Genomic DNA, 20353 nt, shown 5'->3' with positions numbered 1-20353 from the left:
GATATCCTCCTGATTTGTATTCCTCACTCCACCAGCTTGTTGCTTGTAACCCCTGCTCTCTGCCCAGACCCCTACGGTGGCTATCTGAGAGCAGCGCTGGTAACCAGAACATGTGAATTCCTCCCTATCTCACTTTCCCTCAGGCAGCACATTTCTTGGCTTGCTTCTGGTGCCACAAAGTCTGTGCATGTTTTTAGAAGCAATTGAAGCACACTCGCCCCTCAGAGTATTTTCAAAGCTAACGTATTCTCTTTTCTCGGGCAAAGCTGTGCACCCAAAGCCTATGAAATTAGAGAATTAAGATTATATGTTCCCAGCAGAGCACTGCTGCTGTTTTCAGAAAACAAGTAATTATATTTCCATGCACTCTGGTTGCACATAGCCTGCTCTGCCTTTTCTATAAGAAACTGAGCTGAGCCAGTTTAACCCTTGACAGATGTCCTCTCTCGGAGACCCCACGCACATAGATTTCGTGTTAGAAGCCAGGAGGAACAGGTGATCCATCCCTTTTTCTTCCACAAACCAACAGGGCATGGATTCCCCACCTCATTGGCATCCACTGGTCAAGTCACACAGGGTAAGTGTCGTATAAAGACTCGTAGAAGCAGATCTCTCTACAAACTGTCCTTCTGTAGTCACTGGACAGATGGATCTCTTGATTGGTCTCATCCCCATTAACTGTAATAGTATTTTTTACACACAGCCCATGAAATTGTACCCCACACAGACCTCTGAACATGGATGTTTCCATCCGTAAGTTGAATCCCAGAATGAAACCATGCCTCCTCTACTTCCTCCATCATCATAAGAGAGGGGAGCCATAGAAAACTCTACCTTGAGATGTACTCATCAGTAAAGTTACGAGCGGCATAATGAGGATCAGTGGTTTCTCTTTGTGGGTTTTTGTTTGTTTGCTTGGTTTTTTTTTGTTTTGTTTTGTTTTGTAGAGAGAGATGCAGCTCTGAGAATTATTTTGTGCTTTGGAACTTTTTGCATTTTCTCCCCTTAGTTTTAGAACCAATATCTTGATCTAAACTAAGTGCAACTTCTTATTAGCTGTCTGGGGTCTCTCAGTTAGAAAACTATTAAGGTTGCAAAGGAGATGGAAATTGTGCTCTTGCAGCTGAGCTTCAAAGCAGGCAAGAGGTATTGTAGTTGATGGCATCCACCTTTTGAAGAGGTTCTCCTGCTCTACCAGCCCCATTTACACTCTCTCGTTTCTCTCCCACAGGCCACGCGTATCGCCGGTGTGACCTGAATGGAAGCTGGGAGCTGGTCCCAGGCAACAACCGCACCTGGGCAAACTACAGTGAATGTGCCAAGTTCCTCACCAACGAGACGAGGGAAAGGGTAGGCAACTGCACTGGGGCATGGGGCATGGGGTTAGCCCCTCATCCAGGGCTAGCCTAAGGAGTACGGTCACACTTAAAACCCTTGATGAGCCCTAGCTTGCTGCCTCCTGTTGGAGACCGCATCCAAGCTTGCCAAAGCCACATCGTAGTTCTGATGGGAATTATTTGAATGGGAAATTGTCCTCAAAGCCAGGAAGGGTTCCCCCAGCTGCCACAATCCCATTTGTAAAGAGATCGTGGAGAAACTTGGAGCAGGCTCAGAGGCACTAATAAGTGGTTAGGGGTTATGCTCCATGTCATTGAGACTCCCTCTTCCCACCAAACAATATTTTTGTTAGCAGATTATTATTAATTATTCCCTTGTGTATGTGCTTGTCTGTGCTAGGGGATGCACAAGCAGAGAGCTAAAAGCTGTGACAAACAAATCATTAGCGATCCTGCTTCTGTAGGTGTCTGTCAGAGAACCTCTTGGTTGCAAGGTATAAGCTACAGGATCAGAGGTTTTACATGATCTGTTCATTGGAGATGGGTGAGGGAAAAGTCCAGTGCTAAAGAACATGAACATGTGAGAGCAGATCTTGAACTAATTCTGGTGTAATTGCAATCCTGAAGCAGGGAAACTAGTCCAGAAGTTAGAAAAGAGATTCATAGCACATGGAGAGGGTTCGGTATGCTCCTGGGCAAACATTCATGTGCATATGTATATATATATATACACACACACATATCGGATCTGTGGGCCTTACTTGTTTACTTGTGCTTACTTTACATTTAGATGGCAGGCAAAGCAGTAGCTGACATTTCTCACCTGTCTGCCTGGACTCAGCTGGGTAGTGCTTCTGCAGTGCTTCTGAACTTCTCCCAAGACAAGTGCATTGCAGAAACATTTTTTTTTTTTTGCTGTCAGTGGAGTCACCTGAGAGGATGTGAGCTTCTTCTTTCACAGAGAAAGACATTTCCATCCTCATGCGGTTGCTGCTTTATTCACAATTTGTGAAGTATTTAGCAGAAATCTCTATTTCTCAGTGGTATTTGGGAGACGTCCTCCTTGGATATGGGATATGGTAGTAGGGACTGATCATTTGCAGCAAGGGTTATTTTCAGACAGTTGGAGATAAAGATCTAACCACAAACTTCACGGTGGGGAGCAGGCTTGAAAATGACACACAGTCCCTTTGGGAGAATGTTCTTAATTTTAAATCCAACCACAGCATAGTTTTTGTATTTTTTCTTCACCGGTGAAGCAACATTTTAATCACAAATTTGTTGAGGCTGGGACTTCTGGAAGTCATCTGGTACAAACACCCTACTTAAGCAGGGCCACGTAGAGCAGGTTGTCCCAGACCATGTCCAGACAAACTTTGAATGTCTCCAGGGATGGAGAATGAAGTTGTTTAATGAGGAAAGAGATTATTTCTGCATTTGCATGTGTTGTATCATGAAGTCAAGGAACAGACAAGGTTGCACATGCCAGGTACTGCTCCAGCTACTTAAGCATGGTGTCTCAGCACTGGAAGACATTTGCTTTTAGAACAGCTTTGGCAGGACATGTCTCCTCCCAGTCAATGTGGTGGAAAGAGCTATTTTAGCTTCAGAGAGGTTTCTGGGAAGTTTCTGGAGTAGATCATGGAGTTATTGAGCATCTCACACAGAGCTTTACAAGGTCACATCAGATTCTTGGCATTTCAACTCCCCTTTACCACTACTCTCAGCCATGTCCTGTCCTGTGGTGGGAGTCATCTGCTGCAGACCTCTCCACCTGAGCAAGTCAAAAAAAAAAAAAAAAATCTCTTTCCCTGGATTTCATGTATTTGTCTGTCCCCTCAGTGCAAAGGTGGTCAGTTCACAGACGAGGCACTTGAGCAGTGCTTCCTAACAGCAGAGAAACATTAGATGAGGAGTCACGATGCATTTTTGTTCACTGCTCTGCCCCTACTTGGAAAATTACTCCTCCCTATGACCTCTACTTTTATGAACTGTTTTAATTAAACCTTCCCAAGAACCTTATTATCATCATTATTCTGTTCACAAGGCTCAGTCATCTTTTGCCATTACTTTCCTGCTCTAGCTACACAGAGATGGATGTAACGGTATTTAATGACAAGACAAATTAGCCCACCTTCATTGTTCAGATTACTTGGACAGTTTGGTACTGCCTAAGTGATGCCTGCCAAGGCCAAAGAGCATTAGGAATAATGGAAGCTTCTCCCAGCTTTTGAACTGAATTTTGATTACCACAAGCCTTTCAACAACACTATTTATTCATTATTATTATTATTATTAACCTTGTATTTGCATGAGGCCACTGTCCAGCCCTGCACTCACCTCATAGTGATGTTGCATGCTATTGTGTAGTTGCCATGTTTTGTCCCAGATGTGGCTGCATTTTAGTGACAAGTGAAGCAATGCATATACATCCACTGAGGGTCCGTTGGCATTGGGCCTTACGGTATGAAAAGCACTGTGGAAATAAAAGAAAAAAAGGAACAACCCTCTTTTTTTTTTTTTTTTTTTTCTTGGTTGGGGGATGACTTTCAGAGCGCAGGGAAGAGCTCTTGTTTTTCACACCCAAGCATGACTCTGAAGCACTGGTATTAATAAACCTTCCTTTGATTTTTTTCTTGAAGTAAATATGTCAAGAGATGTCAGAATCAGGGAATTTGGCAAGATAGTCTAGTCGTCTTTAGAGAGAGATTGTTTTCTATTATTATTTCCCCCCCTGGGGAACAGCATCTTTGCGTCACCAGTAACAGCTGCATTTAACCAACATTTTGAAAGGAGATCAAAATACTCAGATGTTGTCCTACTACTCTGAGTAGGACAGCATCTGAGCAGATGTAACCAGAGAAAATTTTAAGAAGCCGTGCATTAGAAAGCATTAGGAAAAAAATGTCTGTCTGCAACTATCTATATATATCTGCATTGCTATCTCTAGAAATAGGCCTATAGCCATAGATAGCTCTATATACAGATACACAGACCTAAATAAACACCCACGTCCATCTACACATACACATATATATGTCCACGCATGTTTGTTTAGGTGTGTAGTTTTCTCATTTTAGCCACTGTGGGATAATTATAAGATTGACCAAAGCAGTACACAGAGAGCCCCAGAGAAAGTTTGTGTCTCTTGCTGCCTTTTCCTGAGCCATATAAATAGGATTATTTCACACAGAGCAGCAAGGAAACCACTTTCTGAAATTAGCAAAGTATGCTAAAGCCATCAGAGCCAGGAGAATTAACAGCTCGTAACTGCCCAGTGAGCAATTGCTCTTGGGCTGTTTTCTAAGGGAAAATTAGCACTGCTGAAGGACGCCGGATTGACAGCCCAGATTGATGTCCTCTCTTTCGCCAGGGGAGCAGGTAGGTTGCAGCTAGCTGTTGGAGCGTGTCTCCCCAAATACCTTGCAGATAGCATTAATCTTATCACGAAGACCCATCTCTCAGACATGGTCTGCAGAAGGCAGGAGTTCAGTGAGGGATGGGAAGGAGTTTCAGAGGAAGGTGTCGTAGCAGCACACCATGGGAAGATAAGATGGATTTCTTTGTGCTGAAAGCCATCTCTCCACCACAGGTTGCTTCCTCAAACTCTCATATTCTGCTTTTAAGATAACCTTTCACCGGTGTAGCAAAGACCAGGAGAAATCTTATTTCCCAAGAACAATCACCCTTCCCAAGAGCTGTGCATGGCCATCCCCCATCCAAATTTCACTCTGGCTTTTCTGAAGGTCTCCCTGCCTCTGAACAGAGAGCTGTGGCCTCCCACCCCAGCACCCTGACCAGGCAGCCCTGCTTTGTTTATTTTCCCTCCAGTGTTTAGAGAGAGACAGGAGGGCGAGGGAAGGGAGGGGAACAGATTGGCTGGTGTTCACTCTTTGAGGAAGGCAGTGTGGTTAAACACCAGCTGTTTGTCTGTCTGCTGTGCTTCATGTCACTGCACCACAGGCTGCTGAACATCAGGAGAGGGTATTCAGCACTGCTACATAATCACTGGATGGATCGTTGGATACTATATATACACATAGGTACATATATATATTTATCTATATTTGTTCTGTTCTCACACTTCACCCTAGATGTCAGCTCCTAGGCAGGGAGGAGACAGGAACCAGGGCTCAAAGGACCTTTGGCTGCTCTCCTCAGCACTTTCTTGGGTTCCCTTAACAATAGGATTCAGGGTGATCTGCCTTGTCCAGGTTCCTCAGGCTTTGGATAAAATGTGGCACACATGGGAAGTCCTGATGAGGCCCTGGCATTAGCAGACAGCATTTAAGGCAATATCTCTCTAAAAAGCATAATAACACTTCAACCATGGACCCCTTTCCTTTTGCACAGCCAGCTAATAGCAGCACCTTCAGCACGGTCAATTTTCTGTTCACCTTTTCAGACATTGGCAGAAGAAATGGCATATTTTGCTCACTAAGAAGAAATTTCCTCCATCTCCCCAAAAACAACACTTATGCCAAACACATTTTTTTTTGAAAATGGGACAAACCCATCCTTTTTTCAAGGATGAGCTTAAGGGTAAATGTGACATCTACTGAAATCATGGGGAAGGGGAATATGTGCCAGCTACTTGGGAGGTTAGCTCAGCTTGGAAACCACCAGCCTAGTAAGATGGACCATCCTAAGACCAAACCTCAGCCCACCAATCCCGTCTTCCTCTCCTACTGCTTGTTTATATCATGGTGTTTTTACTGCTCCCAGAGAAATCAGAGAGGCCTCGGGAACCCCATCACATACCAAACACAATAGGAAAGGCACAGCATGGTCCAGGGCTGCTTTATCTAAACTCCATTGTTCAGACCAAAGATCTTGTATGCCTGGCCTTTGTTCTTGGAGCCCTCTGGGGTCTTTTTAAGAGCCAATAACTTTGTGTAGCCTCAAACTGATGGCATAAAACATGTTTACTCAGTGTAGACTGAGCTACACAGATGAAATGCCATCAAAGTGTCATGCATTCACATCACGAAAGACGGATAGCTGATTTAAAGTATGCGTAGGAATAAAAATGCATCATCGAGACCTGTTCTTTATTCTTGCAAGCAATCTTGTCATGCAGTCTTCATTTCATGTCTATAGTCTTGGTAAGTCTATTGGGTTCCTGCAAATGCTGAAGCGCCTTTTAGTGCGGTGTTGCTGATAATATTTTATGCCTACAGTCTGCTGAGAAAGTCTGATGGTTTCTAACAGTAACATAACAATACTTCACATCAGAACACAAGAAAGACCACACATGGTCAGACGCAGTTCCCTCCTATCCCATATTTACTGCTGACTCATATTAGGTGCTTAGGAGCAGTTTATAAAAGCTGCAAGCAAAGAAAATTTTCTCCCTACTCGTAGCCTCCAAAAGCCTACAGCTGTGGGGCATTTTGAGCATGTGGCTATAGCATGGGATTTGGAGATTTTTCCACCATTAATGTGAACAGCGGATTTGTGGCACATTTTTTCTGTGGCTCCAGGATGTCCTGTGGCTATGTATACCATAGATCCACCAAGCATGACATGGAAAAGGGTTACCTTTCAGGAATATATGCTACTATGGGGCATCCAAAGAGCTCAGCTGGCTTCTGAGATGTAAACTTCCCCCCACCCTTTTCCATTTTTTAATGGTGACTGCAGTTAAGGGGTTTGATTAATTTGCCTGCACTTAGACAACCTAGACACCTAGAGCCACTGGAGATGTGTTACACTACTTAAAACATCAGCACAAGGCTGGCAGATACCTATGAAACCCATGCTCTTCTGGAACAGTGTCTGGGGTCCATGTGGATATCCTCAGACATCTTGCACAGCACCTGGTACTTGGGTGTAGGCAACCGAATCTGAAGACCTTCCTTTGTTGACTATCATGTGAACATAGACCCTCAACACACTTGGAGACGCATTTAAACAGCTAATTTCAGGTGCTTTGCTCTGAGAGCTGACTCCTACCCCAGTCCCTAGCCAGACTGTGGGGTTCTGAGGTGCCTGACACCTCCATGAATGAGGGTAACAGAATTACACCACAAAAGGTCACGTTCAACACAATTATTTTCTTTAAGCTTTAGAAATCAGCAACTATTTTGTGCCTTTTGCAAATATTCCTTCTCCGTGCCATTAAGCTTTTTAAGTGACACCTTTTATTAAATAATTCAACAAAAAAGTAATTAATTAATTAAAAAAAATAAAAGAGGCAGGAAAATCAGTGACTAGAGCTAGTGACAGAGACTTTCTGGCTTTTCTTATCATTCAGAACAGTAAAATGCTGTCCCTGCTAATTTCAAACATGTCATTAGCAGCATCTGAATCAGCAGCTTTCTGAAACTCTGCAGATACTTGATCTGGAAAGTCCTTACATACTCTTCTCTCATAATGCACTGCTAATCCCACCCTTCAGCACTGCCTGCCAACCCCTCAGAAGACCACTGGATCCATTTCAGCTTCACAGTATAAATGTTGCCATCTTGCCATTGTCTCACGCAGGAGGGAAGAAAAAGGCTGAAAGGAGAAAGTTGGATATAAGGCACAATGCAATGATGTTCAGATTTTAACTTTCCACCAGCCACCTAGGCAATAAATCATATAATCATAGATACACAGATTCAGATTTCTCAGTCTGAGCCAGTCTCTCCCTGTGACACTGGAAGGAAACAGGGCACACAAACAGTGAAGCCCTGAAGGCCTCATCCAGCTGCTGAAACTTAGGTTATGTTTATGTCCAGAGTCAAATGAGATGTCCTGGAGGATGAGAAACATCTGCATGGGAATGCCATATAAATATGAGAGTTAATCTCATTCGTTTCTGCAAAAGCAGCTTGAAGCCAGGCAGGACACTTGGGTGTCTAAAATGATGGGATACGTGCAAGGACAACCAAATTGAATCCTGAGAGTGACAAGACCTCTCATCTGAGACTTGAATGGATGGGAATTGTTACCTAAACTCAAACACCTTTATCTGAGCTACCCACCCTGGGCTCGTCTTACTGTCAGTGACAACCCAGTCAATGCAGCTGGTCGCTGAGGGCACCATCCTGTGATGAACTGCATAATTTTTCAATGAATTGAAACCTCAAATACCTTATTCTACCTAAAATACCTTCTTCCAGCAGCCCAGACCTCAGGTGGCCAGCTCTGACTGAGCCATCCACACCACAGACATCTAACATCAAATTGGAGGACCATATCCACTATGACTCCATGTGCTCATACTAAAAGTTGAGGGAGCACAAGTATTCTTCATACAGGTTGTTCTACACTGGCTGCAATGAAAGAGGGAAAGCATAGGCATGGTTTCACAGGGGATGGGGCCTCCAAACCCCATACCTGGTGCTCTGACGTAGCTCCGAGCCGTCCTGCAGAGGAAAGCAGTTTTCTTCTGGACTCAGATCAATGCAAATTACCCCCCCATCAGTGGAAGTGGACAAATTAGGAGTCAGGTTCAGCCCTGAGCACTGTATGAAAATGTAACAGCCAACTGCTCTGAGGGTCACGCACTTGGAAGATTTCCAAACCGCAGGGAGTGGGGAATGCAGAGACCTTTGTGGGAGGGGGCACATCCAGCCTGTGGATGCCCGTGGTGGCTGGGTTTTGTTTATTTTGTGTTTGTTTTTTTTTTTTTCCATACACTCTCTGAGTTCATGCAGAAGCCATCTCCAGCCCTGTTTTTGTTTCCTGTTCTCCCAAAGCCATTCGGCTGCTGTAAAGTCTCTACCCTGAGGTCAGGCTGGCGGAAAGCTGAGATGCAAAGGGGAGCAGGGAGGAAGTCTCCCACCATACCAGCAGGGAGGAGGAAAAAGGGAGCTCTGGTTACAGGTTTAGCACGCAATACATCTGCAATAGTACTTATGCCTTCCGTGGTTTGTCGGTCTCTGAATTATGGCTGGGACGAGGTGGGAAGGAAGGATCAGGTGGGGTGGCTCTCTGCAGCCACATCAGTTCACCTGGTGGTACGTGGAGGGTGCCTGTGGTTTGGTGGAGCAAATCCAATGCAAGGCCATGAGGATGGGGGAAAGGAAGGGCCCTTAGGGTGAGCAGTGCCTGGGAGTACAACCTAGAGAGGAAGCATGGTGCGTGACTTGATGGGAAGTCATTTCAGCACCCCCAAAGCCAGCTCAGCCACATCAGAGGGGCCTCATCCTGCCCAGATCCCTCCAGGAGCTACCATGACTGGCTCAGCCATGTGAACACCTTCAAAAAATTCATTTGCAGCCCCCATTGGCAGGGGAAGGGGTCAAGATGGTTACTTCCCAGGGAGATGACACAGGCAAGAGACACAAAGAAACTGTAGGAGACATAAAGGAGGAAGATTAGATCCATCCCACACCTTCCCCAACATGATCTCGTCCCAACAGGACATGGGATGGAATGGGCAGACAGCAACATTCAAAGACACCAGCCATGAAACCGATGTTCCCTAATCTGGTTACTGTATCATGAGTTTTACACTTTTGCTGATAATCTAAATGATCATAGACATTGAGGTTTTGTCCTTCTGGTTTCCTTAGTTTCCTTTCAGCTTCTCTTTTTCAGTGTGCATGCATCAACAGTTGAAACAGTGAAGGATTATGCCAAGGGTCAAATTAAATGGCACAGGTTAAGTACCAAACCTTTTAAAACAGCATATTTTGGGGTGGTGAGGCCATATTTCTGAAGGGTGGGTTGCCACTCCAGGTCAGTGGATGTCCAGTGGTGGTCAGCGTGTCTTCAGGGCAGGTTGGCTAGAAACATTAAGTTGAGCTCCGGCTGTAGCAGGATGGTCTGTTGGGTGGCACACCGTCTTGAGATGATGGAAGTTATGCCCATGGCTTGGCCATGCATGACTTTTGTGGTCTTCTGTGAATTATTTGATGTCCCATCCATCTCTACTTGAAAAAGAGGTTTCTCAGACCATGAAGGTGGTTGTTTCAGCTGGCAGATGACTCAATATTTTGTTACCTGGAGGACCTTTCCTGATTCAGCATTGTGGTTTCCACAGAGCTAGGACCTCCCTTGTGCTAGGAGATGAGTGAGACCTGGAACTGCCCTTCAAGCCATTTTTTTTTCCCTGGGTAAATCCAGGTCTCACCATTCCCAAGGACAAACACCCCTGGAAACTAGTGAGCATGAGCTGCACTCTCATGGGCTGCCCCGTGAAGCCATTTTGGCAGCCGCACATTTTGGGAAACCTTCTGAGGCCTTCCCCAAGGACCCAAGTCCCCCATCCAAAAAAATCACTTTCCCTGAAGGATCCCCACTGTGGCACTGGGTAGGATTTGCAGCACCTATGTCTGCAGGCAGGCCCAGTAGCATGCATGCATGCAAGCATGTGTATGTCTTGGCAGTTCTGACTCGACATCCTTTCAAAAAGAGGCCCTGTGGTTAATCAGAGGAATTAACCACAGCCTCCCAAAATGTCCTGCCAGCCAATCAGCAGGCCCTTTCCAAGGCCATTGATGCTACAACGGTGTCGTTGTCTGATGGGAACGTGGATCTTTCCGGTTCAATTTCTGAATGGGTCTCAGGGACGCTTTTGTTCAGCTGGGCGTAGTAACACCTCAGAATTGCCAAATTACTAAGAATCCAAAACTTGGAGTAAGATTTAAAAAAAAAAAAAAAAAAAACAACTTTCACCATGGAGGCAAATGTTTTCCAGTTCAAAATACTAATCCGGCAGTGGGAAATGTGCACCAGGCCTTGAAGGGAACAAGATAAATTTTATTCCTTTATTCCTAAAACTCTCTAGCCTCTCTAGCCTACTAACATTCACTTTTTAGCGCCTACTACCCCCCTATATATATATATATAATATATATATATATAAATACATGCACACACATACACACAAGATTAATATTGGCAAGCACACCACTCTACCAATGGAAACCGCAAAGAAACATTCACATATCTGGGGATTCTGATGTAATAGGGCTGAGGTTTTGCATTCCAGGACAGCATTTCTAGCCTCAAATCAAAATCAGAGCTGTCATTCAGAGCCCAGTGTTACGAATTTTATTGCAACCCAGCGGGTGGGGTGAGGGAAAGACTGGGGGGAGGGGGGGGCAGGAGGGGGATTGGAGGAGGAGGGAGCGAGGAGAAAGATGCTGAATTGGTTGGTTTCTTCAGAGTTTATTTCTAAGTTCAGACGATGAAAGGCATACAAGCCAGGATGGTGGCAGACCTTTTAACCCTTTCCAGGCAGTAATCCCCAAGTTAAGCTTCATACCCCAGCTACAAAATGAAGAAAAGCATCTCAATATCTAATGGAGAGATCAGAGTCTCTACACCCAGCTCTAAAATATAGAGGGCCAAGAGACTTACTGAATTACTTACAAGAATTACTGCAGGATTAATTGCTGTGAGTTATCCTGTGACAGAACCTTTTCCAATGGGACTTTGGCAAACTAAAGTTGTGTCTTTATTGGATAAAATTGTGTCTGGATTGGATAACCATAGTCACAGGTTTTTGATTTAAAAAAAAAAAAAAAGTAAAAAAAAAAAAAGTAAAAAAAAAAAAAAGTGAGTTCTTCTCACATCTCTGAGCCAAAATATGCCCTCCCCATGTTTTCTGTGGTGGGTTGACACTCCACAGCCTGGACATCAGTCAATCAGCAATGGTATGGCATAGACCTACAGCTAAATTTTGCTGTTCCAGCAAAGGTCCCAGGTTCGATTTGTTTGAGCAAAAATTGCCAAGTGATCTCTGGATTTGGCTGAGAGTTTGTAAAGCGCTTTGGGTTCCTTTGGGATGAAAATGCTGTAAAACTCCCAGGTGTGGGAGCAGCCCATCTTCATCACTATTCCCTTGCAAAAGTCACAGCTCCCCCCGGATCATTAGGAAAGAGGGATACCCCTTTCCAAGCTGCCCTAATGCCCAAGATGGCAACGGGTGTGATTGCCCAAGGTTTCCCAGGCCCAGAGCTGGACACCCCCAGCAGGTACAACAGCCTGAATCTCTGTACTGCTACCGTGGATGTGTTACGATGCAGGAGGACGCGTTCTAATGTGACGCTATTTTTTCCATCATTTGTACTGCAGGAGGTCTTTGATCGCCTCTATTTGATTTATACTGTTGGATACTCCATCTCTCTGGGATCCCTCACAGTTGCTGTCCTTATCCTGGGATACTTCAGGTAGGCGGCTCTGTTTTTACCTAAGCGAGTTGTCGCTGGACTGGAAAAGCCTCCGGCTTTCCTGAAGGATAAAACCGGGGTGGCGTGTGCTTCTTCAGCAAGCCACGAAGGGTTGCATCTGTGCTTCGGGCTGTGGTAGTGCCACTTAGGTCAAACTTCTTGGGGGATGAGGGGAGGGATGTCTGAACTTCTTCCCTTTGTCTGCAATGGAGTTTTCTCAACCAGCTTTGGAGCGAACGGGAAGACAGGCGAAGAGACGTGTCTCACTTGGAAGACCTTCTAGGGTTTTCCATCCCTAAAATTCTCCTTCAGATGTTTAGCTTAGACGTAGATGGCTAATTTTTAGATAGCTGAGGTTTCACAAGGGGAATTCCACGCTAATCTGAAATATTCATGTAGGAGGGACTTGTTGAAGGGAACCCCGGCCATACACAAGTCATGTGGAGAGCCCTAGGGAGCTAGAAATGACCGCTCGCCCATCTAACTCTCACTTTCTGCCCACCCTCTTCACCATCCAAGGGACATAGATCCCTAAATACCATTTTGAACTTGCACCATCCAGCCCACAGAGCTAGCTTTTGCTCCTTCTTGCTGCACAGGGGGAAGGGAAGGAAGAAATGTCTCATTTGCAGCTGGAAGCTCGTCCTTTGGGCAACCAAGGGCAGGTAGAGCAGGGTCCTGGCCCCCAGAGCCCAGTGCCACAAGCTTTGCCTCCCTTTGGCTGCTGGCAGTAATTTCTCAGAGCAGAGAGCAGGGCCCAGACAGCAGCTGTGAAGGGAAATTCCCCACGCAGCACACAGCCACGTGGTGTCTGCAGAGGGACACAGCAGCTCCCACCGCACGAGCATGGGCTAAGCCCCGGACACATACCACTGGGAATAAAATGTGTGGCCTTTGGCTCTGTCAGCGCCCAAATCTCTCAGCAGTGAGCTAAAGGAGGCTAGCAGGATTTGTGTGGATAGCAGAGCGTCCCAGTGTAGACCCCTCCTGGAGGCACTTGGCATGATGTAGTCCCAAAACACGGCCATGTCCTACAAAAGCCACCACATTCCTGTCCTCTCAGACCTTCCCCCTTCTTCCCTTTCCTGCTGGTCACTGGCAAGGTTGTTAAAATATCGAATGTCCACGTATGCATGAGTGCTCCCAGTTTCAGGAGGCATGCTCTCTCTTCCATCACCCAGCCAGAGCACCTCACGGCCCAGGCTAGACAGCTGACTGCAATGGAGCATCTTTGTCCCAGGGATCAAAGCAGCAGCAGAGACTAAGCCAGGCTTTATTCCAGATGACACGTAATCCAGAGATGCACTGGCTACATTCCAGGTGCAGGAAGCAAAGCCCATCTGCATTTATACCTCAACAGTTCCATTTGGCATAATTTGTACTATAATAGCACAGGAAACACATGCTATTACTGCAACAAGCTCCCCAAAAGGAGAGGAAAAAAAAATATATAGTTCTTATTTGTGCACTTGTATTTTTATTTCTGTATTGGAGCTGGGGATTTAAGAAGGTATAAATCCATTCATTGACTTATTCATGGCTTACCAGGTACCAGGGGGAGGGATGGGACCCCAGACATGTCAGTTAGCTAATCCTTCTCCCTGAAGGCAGGATTGCTTTTCTAAAACATACCTCATAGAAGTGGGTCTAATTCACCTCTTAACCATCCAGCTTTTCCCCCCAAAGGACCTTAAAGCGCTTTACAATCAGCATTTGTGGGGTCATTCACCTGCAGCTGCAAGGCAGCAATTGCTGGGTTGGGGCCCCAAAACTGCTTGACATGTCCAAGCAATGGATAGTGTCTGTAATGACAAACAGAGGAAACAGCCCAGCACACTCCAGGTATGAACCCCAGGATGGAATTTGGAGTGGGCACAAAAATAAGCAGTTTATGGTACAAGGAACTCTGCAAGGTTTTTAGTGGCCACAAGCTGTGTAGCCTTTGTAGTCCATTTCTTCTGCATGAAGTGCAGATAAATGTGAAGTGTTTGAATGCAGGATTTAACTCTAAAAGGGGGGTGGATTTCTTGGAGGGATGGATTTACCAGCGAAAGGGACACACACAGATACACTCTTTAGTATCAGTCAGTGTTTTGCACGTACCCTGCCTGATGTCTGTACATGTTGAAAATGGCTGCATGTCTGATGCATGCTCATTGCCCATGCACTGAACACTGCACACAGGCTGCAGACAGGGGTGCACACACCCTGCACACACTGCACATGCACAGCACACGAGGTGTACCTTCCCTGAACGTGTGCTGCATGCTGGGTGCATGCTCACCGCACACCCCCTGCGCAGTAACTGCATTCATGGAAATTCATCTGTATTTCAGGTGTGCATGCCCTGTGCATGTCCTTCATACTGAATGCACGTCCCACTGCCTCCAGGTGCACGTGCACTGTGCACACAGCGTCCTGCAGGTGCAACCTCATTGCACACATGCTGCACAGTGGTTGGACACACTGCACACACACTGCTCTCCTCGTTTGCACACCCTGAGCATGGACTGCACATCACATGCCACACACACCCCATCCTCTAGGTGCGGACTAACTGTGCGCGCTGCCCACTGCATGCATGCTCACTACCTGGGCCCAATACAAGTAAAATGCATCTTTATTTCTTGCCAAAAGTTCGCAGTCAGAAACAGAGGAGCTTAAATTAATAGAGGCACTGTGTTGTCCTCATGCAAAGCCAGCAGCAGCCAAACCCCTGGAGTAGGCTTCAACCCATTTACATGGGTGAACTGGGAGTGCAGGGCAGCAGTGGCACTAGCACTGCTAGAGGTGGCATGGTGCTGAGGAGAGGAGCAGAGGGGACCCTGGATATGTCCGACAGATAGACTAAACTGCCCCAACCCTTCTCTCTTTCCTCCACGCCAGGCGTTTGCACTGCACTAGAAACTACATCCACATGCACCTATTTGTCTCCTTCATGCTGAGAGCCGTGAGCATCTTTGTGAAGGATGCGGTCTTGTACTCTGGGTCAGCTTTGGAGGAGATGGAGCGGATCTCTGAGGAAGACCTGAAATCCATTACTGAAGCACCTCCAGCAGACAAGTCACAGTTTGTGAGTATTGCCAGAGTAGCCAGCCCCTCTAAACCTCATGCTTCTGTCCCTTCTATTCAACAACTCATCTTTTTCGGTGGCATGTTAAACCATCATTCATTTTTATTGCAATGGGTAATTGACTGATTTTTGACCTGGAGCTCCTCTCTGTGGAAGCCACAGAGGCACTGCTGTGCTGTAACATCAGTGCCATCAGACTGGCAGCCAGAACAGAGCACAACCTTGGTTCAATGAGTCTTGGGAGACTCCTGGCCCTGATTCCAGGGCTGGAGCAGAGGTGGCTTGTGACGGAGGTCAGCAGTAGGCATCTCTCCTCACTGTAACTTTGCGTCAAACCACAGCAGGTTGCTCCTGATACGATTTATCACTCCCATTTCTGATAAAAGACTTTTTAGAGTGGACAGTGGAAGGATTGTATACTATCACAAGAACAGATAGGTGTTCTTGCATCTGCATAAAAGCTGATGTCTGCATTAGTCACCTCGGTGTTCCTGCAGTCAACACTGATCTGGTCAGCACAGCCAGTGGTCAAGAGCACGATTCACCACATCCCAAAGTGAAAACTGGAGTGAGGTCAGGTGAACTTGGCTCAAGAAGTACTTGTGTCTTGTCACTGCGCAGAAGGCTCAGATGGAGACATCTGCACTGTCCGTGTGCTTGTGGGAATGGAGCCTGCCCTCAGGTTTTGAAGTTCTCCCCACCTGCAGAAGCTGTCTGCTCTCCTCATCACTGGCCTCATCACAGATTTCCCAGGGCTGAGCCTAGACGTGGCAGCTTGTCATCCACATGCTGCAGGGTGCTACAGAGACAGCAGAAAGGTTTTTACTATCTAAGATCAAGGATGCACACACCAAAAAAAAAATCCAAGCTAATTCAAGCATGCCAGTAGAGCAGCTCTAGCAATGTGGCACCGCAGCCCACAGCACAAGCTTTTTTCCTGTGTGTTCATTTGGCTTCCCAAGTGCCTTTCACAGCCCATGCTACTGGCCACAAACGCCCCTATTGTCTGGTTTTCGTACAGTGGCAGCAATCGCAGCAGTTGTCCTGCAGCAGGCATCCCTAAGTTGCTGTCCAAAGACAGCTGTCATGCCACAGACCCCTTCAGGGAGCTGTGCCCATTGACTCCAGCTTACCCATTCTGGAAATGGCCAAGGTCAGCTTTTACTGTGCAGAGCCCTTTGCGCTCACTTGGCCAGTTACGTTCTGCTCCGGTGCATCCCCAAATGTTGTTTCAGGTTGTGAACAAGAGGGGTCATGTCTAAGCATAAAATCAGCATATGCAAAATGCCCTTCTGTGTGTCCAAGTCTCCCCAGATGGAAATTTGCAATCATGTTTTCTTCTCATTTAAGAGATCCATTTAATTAATTTGGCAAGTCTCTGGCTGAAGTGCTCAGCGCGCTTCAATGCACTCCCTATTTGAAAAGAACACAAAACGTTTCACACCATTGTTTTCTGGTTTTCCTTGGTGTGGACTCATTATTAGGAATAATTAGGATAATGTATTACATTATTTGAATATTAGCAATTAAACAGCATTTCCCATTCTGCTGAGTTGAAAGGCAAGCGAGTGATGAAGGCAACAATTAATTATTTCTCTTGTTTCCAATTACTGCCTGCCACTCTCTGTGTGTGGGTAGATTGTGATTTTTTGTGAATATTGAAGTTATTGTTAAACCTGGATGGGGATTTCTTTTAATTGACCTTCATTCTATTCCATCTCACTTTGTCTGTAAAAGACAATCGATGCATATGTGTCCATGTTTTTTATATATACGTATATATCTCTCTATATATAATGTGTCCATATCCATTATGATTGGCAAATGATTATCATAAAAGCTGGACAGAATAAAAATTCCTCTTTTTATTTACAAGGTGTATACAATTGACATTTTCTGCAAGCTGCTTTAAGGGCCACAGTGCTAACTTTATATTCTCTCTAACTTTATATTCCTTCTTCATATTCCTCTCTAAGTAAGGGGCAGCATGGAGATGTGCTGCTGTAGGATGAGTTTGGTAGCCATAGGTGTCCTGTGAAGCCGGACTACCTAAATTCCTAACATCTGCACTGGTATCCATCCCACATTCACAAGAGGAGGTGCTATGTGTCCCTTTGTACCAATTAACCACATGCAGCATCCTCACTTTGCAACCTAAGATGGATGAAAAAGGAACAAGGGTAGTTTTGCCCCACTCTGCAAGAAGTCATCTAGCATCTTTCCGCTCGATGAGGAGAGACAGGCAGCCTGGAGGACACTGCCTCGGGCACCTGTGGCAGGATGGGGCCACCCCTCTGCACAGCGCCCGTGTCTCTCTGTGGGCTATGGGGGTGTCACACTGCCAGGTGATGGGGGTCCAGGTGAAGTGACTGGCACCAGGTCACCCAGACCAAGGAGACTTGGCCATGGTCCTTTCTGTAACATGGCCAAGAGTCACGGGGAAAAGGGGAAACCCAGAAACTCTAGAAAGTTCTAGATGAGGGGTGAGCCCCTCATCACTGGGTTGGGGGAGAGTCTCAGGTCACCACCTCCCCACCTGTACCCAGTTCTCCTGCACCTCCCTGCTCACCTGCTGTTGGAGACATGAAGTCAGCCTGAGGAGCTTTCTTCCCAGTTGTTCATCTCTTCTGCTCTCGCACTGACTCCCCTCCATGTAAAAGCCCTGCAACAGAACTTTCTAATTTCTTTTTTCCCTTTCTCCATCTTGTTTCCCGACCCATCTTGGCAAATATCATGGATTTATGCAGAACAGGAATTTCACACCGTGCTTTAGCATAACCCCATCTTTCCGTGGTCATTGCAGGTGGGTTGTAAAGTAGCGGTTACCTTCTTCCTCTACTTCCTGGCAACCAATTACTACTGGATCCTGGTGGAAGGGCTCTATCTCCACAGCCTCATCTTCATGGCATTTTTCTCAGAGAAGAAGTATCTTTGGGGATTCACATTATTTGGCTGGGGTAAGTCATGGCTGCTCCTTACGGCTGACCCATCAGAAGATTATTGCAGGTGGTCTTTGAAGCAAAAAATGTAGATCCAGGGGAGGGGACATAGGCAGAGTGAGCATCAGGGACACGGTGGCTTTTGCAAGGGCAGGTGAGCTATGTGGTGAAGCTTTTATCACTTCTAATTGTGGTGTTCACACTGTGGTACTTCCCGGACCTCTGGAAGGATCAGTCCAGCTAATGTTGGTGTCCCCCTGAGTTATCCCCAGCTCTGCCAAGTGCCTCCCGCTGAGTACACAGCACCGAGCTGGAGGGGTTGGGAAGTTGCGTGAAGCTGTGAGCATCTGCTCCCAACGGCAGACCTCGGCTCCGATTTCCTACCTCTGATCTCAGTCGCTGTAAAAAGCTCCTGAGGTTTCACAAATGCTGGAACACCAGGAGAAGCCTGCAATTTGTGGGAAAGCCTTTTTTTCTTTTCTTTTTTTTTTTTTTTCTTTTAACCCAGGCATCTTTTCATGGAGTAAGGAGAAAGGGAGGGGGTGTGGGTGCAGAGGGGGTGCTCATTAGTGGGAGGCGTTGTGGGCACAGGCATTTCAGACGAGAATGTGCTTTTTGTTCACTTCTGGCATTAGCTTTGGCTTGCAAGCAGTTATGAGGTGCTGGTAGGCTGAGGACAATAAAAACACTGCCCATGGTTGTCTGAAGCATGTGGACTGGAAGGGAGAACAGGAAACATATTAGATGATCCTTGAGGATGTAACTATGAATAATGGGGTGTAGGTCTACAAAGGAGCTTACAGCAGGAAAAACCTGCTCAGAGGCATCGATGGTTACCTCTAAACTATATGGCCCAGGAGTATTTCCCAGTTTCCAGGTCCAAAATGCACCTGGCCACATCCTGACTGCATTTTAGGGCAAGATTAATGAGTGCGCCACACCACCCCCGTTCCAGGGCATGTCTTCTTCCAGAAGAAAAACCAAGTTTTTGGGTGCTGAGTGAACCATGGTATAATCAAAGGCTTGGATAACCAGGGCATAGGTACCCACAGTCTGGGAAAAGCCTTTGGACATAGTAAAAAAGTCTAGATACGTTACACGAAGAAATATTAGGCAGGGCTCCAGGAAATGGATGGCAGGCTACTATCGTGCTTTGCCACTGTACATAGCCAGTGTCCCTAACAATGGATCTCCAAGCAAGCCAGATGATAATGTAAATCTGAGTTTATGGAGAATTGCACTTTTGGTCTGTGAGAACATGCAAGTGATTCATCAGTCCAGGACGGTCCAGCCTGCAGGACTCTCTCCAGCTTTTTTCCTTCCACATTGTGCTTACGGGGGAGCAGGAGCCCAAAAGCTCCTTTCTAACCTCATGTTCAGCTGGCACACAGGACAAAAACTGCTGGTGCTGCCCTGTGACAAAAACAGGAGGTGTTTTGTAATGTCAATGTCCAGTCCCGAAATGGGCATCCATCTCTCAGGTAAAGTCCCCACCAGCCAGTAGGTTTTTGGGGAAAGTAGAGATATTCTGGAGACAGAGAGTTTCTTACCTTGGCTGCAGTGAGAGAGGAAAGACTTTAGATATCAGCTCTTTAAAACAAACAAGCAAACAAACAAAACCAAATAAACAAACAAACAATACTCCACACCCTCTTCCAAACTTTCAAGCTACATAAAATGTGCTCCTCAGAAAATGGCACTGCGCTGTATGGAGCAGACTTCAGGAAGCAATTCCCCAGAGCAAATTCTGGAAGAGAGAGAAGCAGTTGAAAAATAATGCCATATGTTTAACAAGAAAAACCAACTTGATGCTGCTAGTAATGCAGCCAAAGGAAAACAGTCTAACAGGCATGGGTTCCTCTCATTAATTCTTCCAACCACTGCCAGAGTATA

At 46.0% G+C, this 20353-nt stretch overlaps 1 protein-coding gene across 3 annotated transcripts in view; it reads left to right on the top strand.

Moving 5' to 3' along the window:
- PTH1R (parathyroid hormone 1 receptor) overlaps positions 1–20353 on the top strand; it is a 124135-nt gene that overhangs the window by 79285 nt on the left and 24497 nt on the right. For 2 of the 3 annotated variants that reach the window (XM_013198019.3, XM_048053825.2), the window contains exons 4-7: positions 1232–1350; positions 12354–12448; positions 15335–15521; positions 18325–18478. In XM_013198019.3, coding sequence (XP_013053473.1) covers positions 1232–1350; positions 12354–12448; positions 15335–15521; positions 18325–18478 — 555 coding nt within the window. The remainder of the gene's footprint in view (positions 1–1231; positions 1351–12353; positions 12449–15334; positions 15522–18324; positions 18479–20353) is intronic. The other variant, XM_048053824.2, reaches the window with a different exon arrangement.

Source organism: Anser cygnoides, chromosome 2 (genome assembly GCF_040182565.1).
Source record: "Anser cygnoides isolate HZ-2024a breed goose chromosome 2, Taihu_goose_T2T_genome, whole genome shotgun sequence".
Lineage (NCBI taxonomy): Eukaryota > Metazoa > Chordata > Aves > Anseriformes > Anatidae > Anser > Anser cygnoides.
The sequence above is the reverse complement of the archived record's forward strand: the minus strand, read 5'-3'. Positions and strand labels throughout refer to the sequence as shown.